Consider the following 13,100-nt stretch of genomic DNA (forward strand, 5'->3'; position numbering starts at 1 on the left):
ACACCTATTCTCAAAACTAGACCTTCTGTTTCTAACATTGCATCAACATGTAGAACGAACTGATCTTTCTACTGTTGTGTTCACCTGGGAAAAGGGTCAGTTTAGAAAAAAACATCCTCAGATGGAATTTTGTTTGGGGTTCCTTAACGCATTGAAAAATTACATTATTCCAATTCTTCAGGATAACCCACAGAACCGCCTGTCAAAATCATTCATTGGAACAATTTCTTCTGTAGAAAGTAGTTCCAAGGAAAACTGCTCATAAAGAGAGAAAAACGTTTGTTTTGTTTTCAAATGGTACATGAAAAAAAACACAGCCTCTGAATAAATAACAAGATAAATTATCTTTATTTCCACGTCTTGGTCATTTATAAAATTATGTGTCCACAATTAATATTAACAAGGCAATACAGAGAATCCTTTTATTTCTCAGAGGTGGAACTCGGGCTCTAGAGACTGTTTACTTGTCTATACAGACAAAGAAAAGGGGAACTGTTGGTGAGATATTACTAATATGTACCTGATCACTCATTTGCTTTATTTTTTTTTTTTTTTTACAGATGGTAGAGGACTTTAAGTACCATGCTGGAAGAGTTGTCAGAACCAAAAGGATTGTCACGGATCTCTAGAGCCTGCATCCACACCAAGCCCTTCAATGTACAGTCATTAAACTTCATAAGCCAGGATTCCTCGCTGCTTATCGCTCAGTGTAAACCAGACACAGGTCATTCACAAATTCTTGAACATTCTCACACCGGATAACTATCACTGACATGACATCAGCGTCATCATCATTAATTAGCATAAGCATGATTCTTGTCTATCTTAAACATGATAACGTCATTCTTTTTCCCCTACAGTAAAAGACACAAAAACCCCACCAACTGTAAAAACAGGAACAATGAAGAAACAACCTTTCTATTCTACAAAACAATAAATGAGATCCTAGATACCATGTGCTTAAAGAAAAATAAAAAATGGCTTCTCGCAAGTCTGCCTGTTGTTGGTAAATAGGTTTCATTGATGTAAGTTATCAAAAAATTAAATATTATATACTGTATAGGTTATTATTACAGTAACAAGGTTCCATGCGATCATATTCTCATCGTCTGTACAGAGCTGAGGATTCAGTAGTAAATAACAAGGCTATACAGACCTATAGTGCCTGGTGGCCAGAGTGCCAGCATGTTACAGAGCAAAGGAGACCTGGGACAGGGACATGTGGTCTGCTGGTCCGGACAGAGGTGCCACATTCTCAAGACAGTAAAAAAAAATCCTTACAGACTGAAGAAATGGCCGAACAAAAAGGCTGTTTTATGTCAGTTACAAACAAAATCAAGCCATTATTTACTTGGCCCAAAATCCAACTTCTGGTATAAAATGATAAGGAATATTCCACCCTTAAATCTTCTCACATTGTCAGTGGTCATCAGGCCTTTCAGGAGTTTTTTGTGTCTGGTAATGTGTTTTATTACTTTTTAGTGTACTCAGTTTGCTTCATCAACGTTCACTTAAATGAGTGATTCCCTACTGTACATTGCCAAAAATGTCCCCAGACAGCATGTGGAGCTGGAAATATCTGGAGCCGATGATGTCATGCCATCTAAGTCTGGCTAGTTATCCCCTGGAGTAAGTAAGAATCATCACTAAGCAACTAAATAGATGAATACAACTACACACAGTCGTTTAAGCAACAGCAGATTGGTCACTGATGTTGAAGTGTTTAAGGATGGATTTTCCTTTAGATTCTAAACCATGATCTGACACACTGCTGAACACACTGAAATCAGTCCCGCCTTTTGAAATCAGGTCTGGAAGCAAGAAGAGGAAGGAAAAAGAAGAAAGATCTGCACGCTGTATCAATCAACGAGATCTTCAGGCAACAGTTGTCTTGAAGATCGCGTAATGTTGCTTTTTTAAATTCATATGAATTAATAAGAAGCAACTGATGGAGTACACAGATCATATTCCTGTTTTTGATCCAGCACCTTTGGAAAGGTTTTTTTTTTTTTTTTTTAATGTGCACTCTCCTCTATCCTACTGTATGTGGAAGAAACAGGAGACCAAACACACCGCTGACCCGGTCCTCAGAGCACCAGGGCCCGTTGGTTAATTCAGTCAAATACATTACTATCTAGTCATTATAAAAACAATACCCAAGTGAAACGCTAAAGCATTGAGAGAGCAGGAGGAGCTGAGGGAGCAGTGCACAAAGCACAACAAAAAGGCTTTCCTATTAAACATGTCTTAGACCAGGTGGACATTCAGAGTCTTTAAGACCTTAAGTGATCAGAATGAATACCAATATTAGGGCACGTATGAGTGAGAGTAGTTGGTAAAGAGAGTTATTAAAGGTTAGCAGAAACACATTCATTTGGACCACATGCTCAATGTGGATGTGCAGTGGGCTGTATAAGGCATGGATGTTAAATGTGCTTAATTTAGAAACAATTCATAAGCAAGTGAGACAATCAAGCAGTTTAGTTGCCAATCCATAACTTACTTTAACTACATCATCTGTGGGATTCAATGACTAAAAAGCCTATCGAGTCAAATTAGACAAATTAATTCAAGTAAGGCTACACGCACACGCATCTTGGTGCAGGGTTAGAAAAAACTGAAGAAATTAAACGGTAAATCAACAATGACAGTCTGAGACAATTATTCTGCACAAAATGTCATGGAGCTTTATCTTGCTGTTCAGATCGACCTTTAATTTAGATATTTGACGGCTAAAACTCACAGCAGATGGACATTAACGTGAGGCTCAACAGGACCAGCTCAGTGGACCGGCTGACAACTACTCTACTGATATGCTGGTTTGGTTACTGTTTCGACATTTTTATATCCTTTATTTTATTCTTTCTTTGAGCTGACCTCAACTCCTCCAATTAAAAGCCGAAGGAAGCGGCCAAGCAGCGTAAAGCTATTCACACCTTTACGTGGAGCGACATTTCCACACCCTAATTCAAGAGCCCGATAACGTCACGATCCCGGGACCACAGCTACCTCCTCAACAGAGAGCGAGAAAGAGAGACAGAGAGAGAGAGCAAGACGGGCAGAAGGAGAGTAATTCTGCATAAAAAATGATCAATAGGAGTTAGACTTTGTATGGCGTGAGGGGAAAGACGAGGAGTGATGAAGGAGCAGCGCTATGACAAACTGGCCAGAGATACAATTGTGTGGTGCTGACAAGGGCGTGCTCCTGCAGAGCTGGCTGGAATTCAGTGCCAGTAGTGTAGGTGGCAGAAGCCTGGGCAATACCTCGAGATAATGTTTTCGTGGACACACACAGGTACGATGGCTCTTGACACTGGTCATGCCGCTTCGAGAGCCGCCTGTTTCCACCTTCCACATTCTTGCTGATGCTCATCCTTTGCCAGTGTGCACACCGGTCCCTTCTCCACGGCAGGCTTCTCAGTCTCTCTTTCGGTCTCTCTGCTAATTTCAACCCCGCTCCCCACCCACCCACCCACCCACCCAATATTATCAACCTCCGTTCCCCTGTCCTCGCTCTCCTTCTCTCCCCAAAATCCAGTTATTGCACCACTATGTTTGTACTGTACAGTCAAAAAACCAATGAGCAGAAATGTTTAAAAAGCAGAGCCCTGGGCAGTTTTGTCTTCTTTTTTTTTTCTCTTCTGCAGTTGTTTCTCGCTCTTGCAACTATAAGGACAGGCCTGCATCTGCCTTTTCACGCACACAACCACACACACACACACACACACACACACGCGCGCGCGCGCAGTGCTCATTTACACACAAACTCGTACAAAGCCATGCTCGCATGCTCTCTTTCTTGCACACTCTCATGCAAGCCCTGCTCATTTCTAGTGGTGGTTTGTTGGACATGCAGGAGTGGGGAATGAGGACAGGGGAGAGAAAAGGTTTCTAGCTCATAAAGGGAAGAGGGTAGGTGTTTGTCTAAGTGTGTGAGTGTGTTGAGGGAGAGGTCTTAGTTCAGCTGCCATCTCCTCCGATATTTCTTCTCCTCATCACCTGCCGGCATACAAAAAAACCACGTAATTTAGAAGACAAAATAACAAGTGTCATCGGTCTAAAGCTGCAAGTTTCTATTGGAGAGAGAAGAAGAAGGCATGAAGAGGTTGGAAATAGAGTACCTTGTGACAGAAGGTGAGATAAAAAGAATTTAGGCTGAATTAGAAATGCATGAGAAAGAAAAAAGAGCAGAGGAAACTTGTCAGTAAAATCTGATTTTTAACACCACAAGACCATTCATTTATTTTAATAAACTTTACCAACTTTTTCAGACTATTTCATCCATTGAATAAGTGGATGAGCAAGTGTCAACATACCTTCTAGATGATTCCTGGACACATATTTCAGTGCCTCATCCAGGAGGATGACCGGGATGGAAATCTTCAGGACCATGATCCATTGGCACCAGCGCAGAGGGGTCACCTGGAAGATCAGCTGAAGGACAGAGGAAACCAAAAAGTCAGGAAGTCTTCTAATAATAGATCAATGAAACTTTGTAATTTAGTAACTTTTTTCCCCCCACTGTGTGATGGTTTGTACCATTTGGTTGTGCTTTGTCTATTTGCATGCGCCACCGGACTTTTCTCTCGAGGCATGTTTTGCCGTTAGAAACAACACTCGTGTCAACATAATCAAGAAGAATCTACCTTTAAAAGAGATTGTAATGCATTTGGACCATCATGTGTATGAGTATAATTACTCACCGGCAGAGGCTCAACGTGGAGGATTAAGAAGTGGAGGGAGAGGGAGAGGATGATGGCTCCCAGCAGCCAAACATTGACCCAGGGAGGCATCCTGACCAGGGACTGGTTCTCAGACAAACTGGCGGGGGACGTTTCAATAGATCAAGACATGTTAACAATGTAGCTGCTTGACATTAGGGACTTAGATGGAAGTTATTATCATGTTACAAAGATCAAAAGAGAGTCTGTGGCAAGCTCACAGACAATTAACAATTACATACAACTACATTACAATTAAAGAAATAAGCAATAACATTTTATTGGAATGTCTTTGCAACCACGTAAACATGTGTCCCCTCAGTCAGTTTTACTGACCGTCTTGGGATAACATTTTTATTTAGTCGGGCAACTCTTTATTTTAACCTTCCCTTTCTCAGATTCTTTCCTAAATGAGACATTAGCATTTGTTTCTATAGGGAGCTACTGACAGACTTGCTCCATGAGCAAATCTGGCAAAAACGCGGGGAGTTTTCCCTTCATACCACTGTTCCTTTTATTTTCTGCCTCCCCAAATAAGCATTATTCCATTTCATAAGATGTGTGGCTATTAAGCTTGACTCCTTTGCCACATTCACCAAATGCAGAATCTAAAATATATGGCCATTATAACCAGCAACATTAAGTCCTTCAGCAGTGAAAAGAGTTGATGTTTTTGATGGATTTGTTTTTCTGGCATGGGAACTATGCTGTTCTCCCTCACATGGCTGTATAATTCTTTCACAATTGTTTTTATTAAATATCTGAGCTTCTTGACATTTAGGGAGTGTTTGCCCCAACATCACAACAGAGGAGGACTGACCTGTTCAGTGCGTTGAACATTTCGATAGTCACCAGCACAGACAGGGCCATGGTTGTGGGGTAGCGGGATTCAAACACCTCACAGTCTATGTTCTTGAACATGGGGTTGTCCTCAGTACACTGCATGAAGTGTCTCTGTAGAGAGAGACAGGCAGGAGTTAGTGTGTGTGTGTGCGTATGTGTGTCAGCAGGATGTCACCAGGACCTCTGTGACCTGGTTTTTAGCGGAGCTCAGATGTGATAAGGGAACAGCTGCAGAACCTTGGCCTCATTCCCACCCAGAGTGCAATCAAACCACATGGGTCTTACTTGCCTTTCTATTTCTGTACACTGCTGGGATCACCAAACATTACTGTGTCCCAACAGCGGGGAAAGTAAAGGAGACTGGGAGGGGGTGCATTTCAAGATATTATGGAAAACTCCCAATATTCTGATGACAGGACGGTGCTGCAGCAAATAAAGAAGACAGACTGAGCAGAACAGAACGATGTTTTGCAACTCACCAGCTGATAGAAAGACACTTGTGGGCCTTCTTCATCAAAAAGGTACCACCATGTGGCAGCACCCACTGTTCCAAGACCCACATATCCTAAAGGAAAAGCAGTCAGACACATACTGTATGTCAAAAAATTCATACATGCTAACATTAATGTTCAAAATTCGAGACATCTTAACTTATGCTTGCAAACAGCAGGAATTTCATGCTGATGTAAATTTTTTTGGTATGCTAACATTACTTGTATTAGGAGGGGGGGGGGCTAGTGGGCTTTTAACCTTGGGTGCCTGGTTTTGAGTATGTTTCTTTATTTTTTAAATATTCAAATAATTAAAAATTCCACACATAAGCTACCATGACAGTGTAGCAACTTTTGTTCAACCCCCTTACTGTACATGCATCTCAGTTGTAAACTAGAAACCAGTCTATACATGATCGCACTTTGATTCACAGTTTAGGTCAGAGCTAATATTACCTCCAATGGCCAGATATCTGAAGAAGAGCCAGCCAGAGATGAGAGGCTCCTTAGGGTTGCGGGGAGGTTTGTCCATGATGTCCAGGTCCGGGGGGTTAAAGCCCAAGGCAGTGGCAGGCAGGCCATCGGTCACCAGATTAACCCACAGCAGCTGGACTGGAATTAAAGCCTCAGGGAGACCCAGGATGGCTGTCAGGAAGATGCTGGAGATTGGACAGTGAGAAGACACAAACGTCAGCTGAGGACATCAGACTGAAGGCGAAGATAGTCCCACATGGTGGCTGCGACAGAGTATGTTTCCGTTCCTCACCAGACTACTTCTCCCACATTAGAGGAGATGAGGTATCTGATGAACTGCTTCATGTTGTTGTAGATGGCTCTGCCCTCCTCCACGGCAGCCACTATGGTGGAGAAGTTATCATCAGACAGCACCATCTCAGATGCTGACTTGGCCACTGCTGTGCCGGAGCCCATGGCGATGCCAATCTCTGCTTTCTTCAGGGCCGGGGCATCATTCACACCATCTCCTGTCTGCAACAAGGAAACTTCTGTCATTAATGCATCAAATAACCTGACTCACGAGATGGTATATGAATTCCTAATAATGTGAACAAACATTAACTTATGTAACACATAAAAGACCCATCATTTCAATAAGAAGGCTGCAATATTAATTGTAAACAGAGGCAGACTTTGAGGACACTGCAACAGTATTAAGAGCGAGTTTCAAGTAACAGAGGAATATTTTCAGGGGCAGAAAGCTGAATAAAAGAAAGAAAGAAAACGGAGAGAAAAAAAAAATTCAAATAACTTCTTTGGCATGCACAAACCAATGTGGTGTATTAAACATGAAAGAATAACAAAATAGACTTTTTTTTGTCACTGCTCTTGTCTCAACTTATTAAGTCTCAAAATACAGAGCCCATGTTACACTTTTAGGGAAGATTATTCTTTGAACACAGATGGGTCTAACAAACTTACAATGATTGAAAAGGAGCCTCTATCTCATCATGCAAAGTGTAATTATCGTTTTAGATCCAGACAGGATTAATCTAAAGCTGAGCAAGTGAGATATATTAATCTGTCATGGCAGGGCCTAAAGCGGCTTTAGGCTGCGGCGAATGGTGGAGGTAGTCTGACAGGCAAATGGTGATATTGTTGTCTCCCTCCCTCCCACCCTCCCATCTTCCCTTCGGATCAACCCTTCTTCTGAGACCTGATTCAGATAGGAAGCAGCAGAGCGGGCCAGAAATGACAGCTTTTGATAGCAGTGTCTGAGAGAGCAACCTCAGATCTGAAACATGTCACGCCTCACTGGCCTCTTCTCATGCATTCTCCCCAAGTCATTCACATTCACACATTTGATGGAATGAGGGGAAAAAGATTTTTTTTGCTTTGCAACAGACATAAAGAAATACATGACAGAGGAAAAGTGCTATGTGCAGATTTGTAGGAAGCAGAGAAAAATCTAACAGTTGAAGGGGGTGGGGCGGGTGTACAGAATAAGTTGGAAGTTGCATCATCTGTTCTCCTCACCATGGCAGTAATCTCATCGAATGACTGCAAATATCCAACGATCTTGGACTTGTGAGCTGGCTCGACGCGGGCGAAGCATCGCGCCCGTTTTACGGCTTCTCTCTGGGCCTCCGGCGGGAGATCATCAAACTCACGGCCCGTGTAGGCCTTTCCTGTCACGTCCTCATCCTCGCCGAAGATGCCAATTCGTCTGCAGATGGCCACAGCTGTGCCCTTGTTGTCTCCTGTGATCATGATAACACGTATACCTGCCTCGTTGCACAGTTTCACTGAACCGATCACCTCCTTCCTGGGTGGGTCGAGCATGCCCACACAGCCAACAAACGTGAGACCCAACTGAATGGAAACAGAGAACGAAAGAGAGAGAGGATTAGGTTGCACAGGAACTATATCTGAGAAATCTCACTTCAGTTTCACATAAATGCAATTCACCTCACACCCAACACATTACTTTCTACACAACAAAGTTATTGCTCCAAGATAAAGGCTCTATGCTTCAAGTGAATAAAGATAAGATTTAACAACTGCTATGTGTCCAACAGAAGACAGACAGCAGCAAAGATGGCATTAAAGGAATAGTTCGACATTATGAGAAATACGCTTATTTGATTTCTTGCTGAGAGTTAGATGAGCTGATTGGAAATACTCTTGTATCTGTCAGTAAAAAATGAAGCTAAGTAGACAATGGGCAAGACTGGGAAACAGTGAAGAAACAGGCAGCTTGGCCCCTTATTTTTTGGCTTTTAATGAACACCATTGCCCATAATTCCTAGACGAAAGATTTAAATAGAGCCTATTTGAACAACAAGGATTCCCAGGCTAAACATCAGATGTTACCAAGCTCCTCTGCTGTACCTCATACTGTGCAAACTTGTGGGAATTCTCCAAGTCCATGTCCTCTTTGCGTGGCGGGGTGTCATGAGTGGCCAGCGCCAGGCAGCGCAGGGTGTCCCTGCCTGTCCCCCAGTCCCTGATCTTAGACATCAGCTGGTCACGCACGGCTGGTGTCAGTGCCACCTTGCCTGTCCCCACCCGCAGGTAGTGGCACCGCTCAATCACACTCTCTGGAGCGCCCTGTGATTGAGACAAAACAAGAATGTCAATCAAAAATGACAACAAATGGAAGTGATGAAAAAGTACATCTATGTGTGTATTAGTAGTTATTCATGCCTTGATGAACATCTTGCTCTGGGAACCGGGCTTTACAGGGGTGCAGTAGACAGACATGGACTTGCGGTCACGAGAGAACTCCAGAGTGAACTCCTTCTTCATCAACTGCCTGATCACCTGTTGGATGAAAAAGAGGGAGAAAAGAGTAGTAATATTAATAAGAAGAAATTGACCTAAGTAGCTGTGTTTGTGAACAGCTGTCAGCAGGTGGGTGATGACAGAGCTACTGACAGATGAACAGCAACTGGAAGTATACATCCCTATTTTTAAGGGAAACATCTCTCTTCCTTCCATACCATGTATATTTATTGTCAAGTCTTGTTCTACCAGTAGGTGTCCCTCTAGTTCAGAGTCTGTTCTGATCCAGTCCACATGAAAGGCTGAAAGGTTAACATTGATCATGCTCTCTGTCTCGCCAGACAGCTGTGATGTACACACACCCTGACACGGATGTCCTGACACTCTGACACATCTGTCAATGTGACAGACTTCCCCTCTTTATTAAACAGGCAATGGGAGTTTGTCTCAGCATGGTTTGCTGGGAAATTATTCTCCAGCTCCTCCTTCTGTTTTCTTGCTGTGTTCTCCAGCGAGAGATTTGGAAAACTTAAAAATTAGCTGAGATGCATGTTCTTGTTAAGCATTTATCCATTAAGCACGTGCTGAGGTTTGAATCAAAACCAGAAAACATTCAGTCAGACCTCTGCTTCTCTACCCTTCTGACTTCTGTCACTACAAGCTTTGTTCTTCCTGGAAGCGAGACCAACAGGGATTTTAATTACCTTTATCTACAGCGGAGCGAAAAGGCTTGGAACCAGAGGTGACTGACTTCAACGCACTGGGTAACAGGCCCCTCAGCACTGAAACCCCAACATCAGCTTAGTGATCCACTGGCCATTCAGACACCAAAACATACAGGTCTCATGCACAGGTCAGACTCAACACTTTTAACACTGACCTGACATCTTCTTAAAGGAAGTAATTCATTTAGAATAAGCTGCAGTTAGCTTTGTACAAAACTGACCTAAACACCCTGAAGTCAAACACATGTGTCTATCAACAACCTTGTGCTTTGTTTAATTGTGCTAGAGTAAGAAACTGAACCCTGAGCTATAAACTCTCCTGTCACTGTGGATAAAACAACACTTAAATGCAAAATATAATCTGGTACAAATATGGGGCATACTAGGTCATTATGTCGTCTCAACAACCTGGCAATGTACAGTATGGTATACTGAGCAAAGTAAGAAGTGCAAACCCTACCAGCAGATATGCCACTTGTTAAAGCAAACAATATGCTCACCATAGATGAATAAATGAATAAAGATGAGTACCATACATCAACAGGCTTGGTTTAAGCACCTCATATAGCATTGATTGGACATTACAATAGTATGCCACACATTGCAAATCTATAACATTGTTGGACTCACAGCGGACATTTAAAAACAAGGAAAAACAAACAAAGCAAAAAACAACAAAAGGATCAGAATCAATTGAGCAGAACCACAGATATCGCCTCTTTTATTCCACGCGTACTTCTTCCTTGTCAAAACCTGGCGGCTATATTACCCACAATGCAACTCAACCATTAATAGCTTGGTTGGAGATTTGGTTGTATTATGCTAGTGACAGCTGATGTAGCCTCGAGCCGCCAGCCTCAGGCAGCGATAAGGAGCGGGCTACAGAGGTCTGGTAAACTCACTTCTTGAGTCAAGTGAAAGGCAGTTTCAGATTTTGTGCAGCTCCCTCTGCAGACACAAACGGCTTTTTACAGCTTTTTCACATTTGAAGTAGTACTCCCTCAAGACCTGTGAACAGACTTTGATGTGTAAAGTCGGTGGAGTCCCCCCTTTAAAACAGACAAACATCACACCGCAGGGTCTCACACACACACAAACACACTCACACACACACACACATCTCCACATGTTGCTTACCGAGTTGCAGGAACCGGCACGCTCCACCTTGCTGAGTCCAGACAGGTCCGTCTTGAAGACGTTCATCTTCTCCACCAAAGTGGTCAGAGCCGTCTCGGTGGCTTCACCCACCTTCTCATAAACCCCTTTGGCCTACAAGAGGACAGAAATAGATCAAAACATACTTCTGAACTGTTTTTGGAATTAGAAAGTGTTTTATGGATGCGGAATGACAGCAAGCCCCTTTATAATGACACATTTGACACATTCGATCTGAGGAGAAACAGTCATACACCGTCTCCATTGTTAAATGTGAACGACCCTCTTCAAAATGACACAAGAATGACTCCACAACAAATAAGTAAGTTCTTCACCTCCGCCTCCGCAAATGTTGAGTCATACGTGCAAAGTGTGTGCCCTTGCCAGCTCAGATGTGGAGTAGGTGAGATGAAGCATCATTTGTTAGTGTGACTGGGCATAGACGGCAATAAAACACCTAGCTCCTCTCCAGCACTTGCCTCCTCTGCCCCCCACCTCCTCTCTCATGGCTTAGCTTAGCACACTTGATCTCATATTCAGTGTCTTTATTCAAAAACGCACAAAAGTGGTGGCAAAACGACCACTTACGAGAACAGAAACAGTTAGTCTGGATGGATACATGGGAGTCGAGAGGTGCCTTTTCCCTGGCCTCAGCATGGTCACCATGATACCATGGTGATGACAAAGAGGTGAGAAAAGCAAACCAAACCAGAGAAAAAGATCATACATCAGAGTAAAATTAGCTCCGCTGAAGATGAGAGGACTTTCTGCAGTGTGTGTGTTTGTGTATGTGTTCCTGTTCTTCCGTTTATGGAGACATTGCAGTGCGTATATACATACTTTAAATGCATGAGGACATTTGCAAAGAAACACACACAATGCTGTATGTGTTACAGATGGGCTTATTTTGCATAGAAATTATGGTTTTTAAAAATGATGTCAGCTATAGAGGAGGAAATTCTAATTCAAACTGTAACTATACAATTATCTGTGTGTGTGTGTGTGTGTGTGTGTGTGTGTGTGTGTGTGTGTGTGTGTGTGTAATGACCTCATTGTAGTCTAATGAAGAGTCATTGCACATAGAGCACACAGTGGCCAACTCCAAAAGTCCATCATAGTCTCCACACTGGACGGGCCTGTCTCCTTTCAGTCTGGAAGGAAAACACACAGTCACTCACAAAACAAAACACAAGGGAAAAAACACTTCACAGTTCGCTACACCTTAGACACAGTAACCCCATCAATATGTATGAGTGGGGAAGATATTCAGTTGTTTAGCATTCCAAAGTTGACTGAAACAATGGTTGTACAGTAGTAAACAGTGTATTTGTGTATCTGTGCGTGTGCGTGTGCGTGTGTTCCCAACGAGCTGTGCTGATGGCATGACAACCATGGATCCCTTCCCAGTAGAGACTGCAACCGTTGCTAGCGAAGCTCCCACACAATAACCCACACTCTGCTGTTATGAAATAGACAGGTTCGTACAGAGTGCTGTACTCACCAAACAGCAAAATAAACAACACGTATACACAATGGACTGTAGAATCCTGCTCCTACCTAATGACTAGCCACCTACCTATATTGCTAAAACATTCGGATATGGCAGAGATCAAAATGAGCAAACAACTAAAAATCTGACCCTTTGTTCAGTTTATCTACCCAAGTTCACGCCACACTTCAGCACTGTTGTAAGAGGGTGTGTGATGCAATCGGAATACAGTGCAGCTGAAGCTTAGTAGTGTTATGATTTCACATGATTGTTCTAGTCATACTCACACACAACAAAAAGCAACTGATGCATCCAAGATTACTAACTATTTCCCTGGTTATCGCAGAAATTGCCATAGCAACACATAAAGCACAGCTAAAAACATTTTTTGGGAATCATTAGCACTGATGTAATACATCTTGGACCACAGACCACA

The 13,100-nt window shown here is 42.7% G+C and overlaps 1 protein-coding gene across 2 annotated transcripts in view; it reads right to left on the bottom strand.

Moving 5' to 3' along the window:
* Window positions 1–325: 325 nt before the first annotated feature.
* The window catches only part of atp2a3 (ATPase sarcoplasmic/endoplasmic reticulum Ca2+ transporting 3), a 44,479-nt gene continuing 31,704 nt past the window's right edge, over window positions 326–13,100 (bottom strand). Inside the window, exons 10-22 of one of the 2 annotated variants that reach the window (XM_038708370.1) lie at window positions 12,224–12,326; window positions 11,158–11,289; window positions 9,218–9,334; window positions 8,903–9,121; window positions 8,048–8,383; window positions 6,822–7,042; window positions 6,512–6,714; window positions 6,044–6,129; window positions 5,542–5,675; window positions 4,704–4,821; window positions 4,317–4,434; window positions 4,122–4,155; window positions 326–3,999 (exon numbers count right to left, since the gene is read on the bottom strand). In XM_038708370.1, the coding sequence (XP_038564298.1) occupies window positions 4,151–4,155; window positions 4,317–4,434; window positions 4,704–4,821; window positions 5,542–5,675; window positions 6,044–6,129; window positions 6,512–6,714; window positions 6,822–7,042; window positions 8,048–8,383; window positions 8,903–9,121; window positions 9,218–9,334; window positions 11,158–11,289; window positions 12,224–12,326 (1,792 nt within the window). In that variant the 3' untranslated portion in view covers window positions 326–3,999; window positions 4,122–4,150. The remainder of the gene's footprint in view (window positions 4,000–4,121; window positions 4,156–4,316; window positions 4,435–4,703; window positions 4,822–5,541; window positions 5,676–6,043; window positions 6,130–6,511; window positions 6,715–6,821; window positions 7,043–8,047; window positions 8,384–8,902; window positions 9,122–9,217; window positions 9,335–11,157; window positions 11,290–12,223; window positions 12,327–13,100) is intronic. The other variant, XM_038708369.1, reaches the window with a different exon arrangement.

This window comes from Micropterus salmoides, unplaced genomic scaffold (assembly GCF_014851395.1).
Source record: "Micropterus salmoides isolate LMB-PRFRI ecotype aquatic unplaced genomic scaffold, ASM1485139v1 Ms_hic_scaffold_9, whole genome shotgun sequence".
Lineage (NCBI taxonomy): Eukaryota > Metazoa > Chordata > Actinopteri > Centrarchiformes > Centrarchidae > Micropterus > Micropterus salmoides.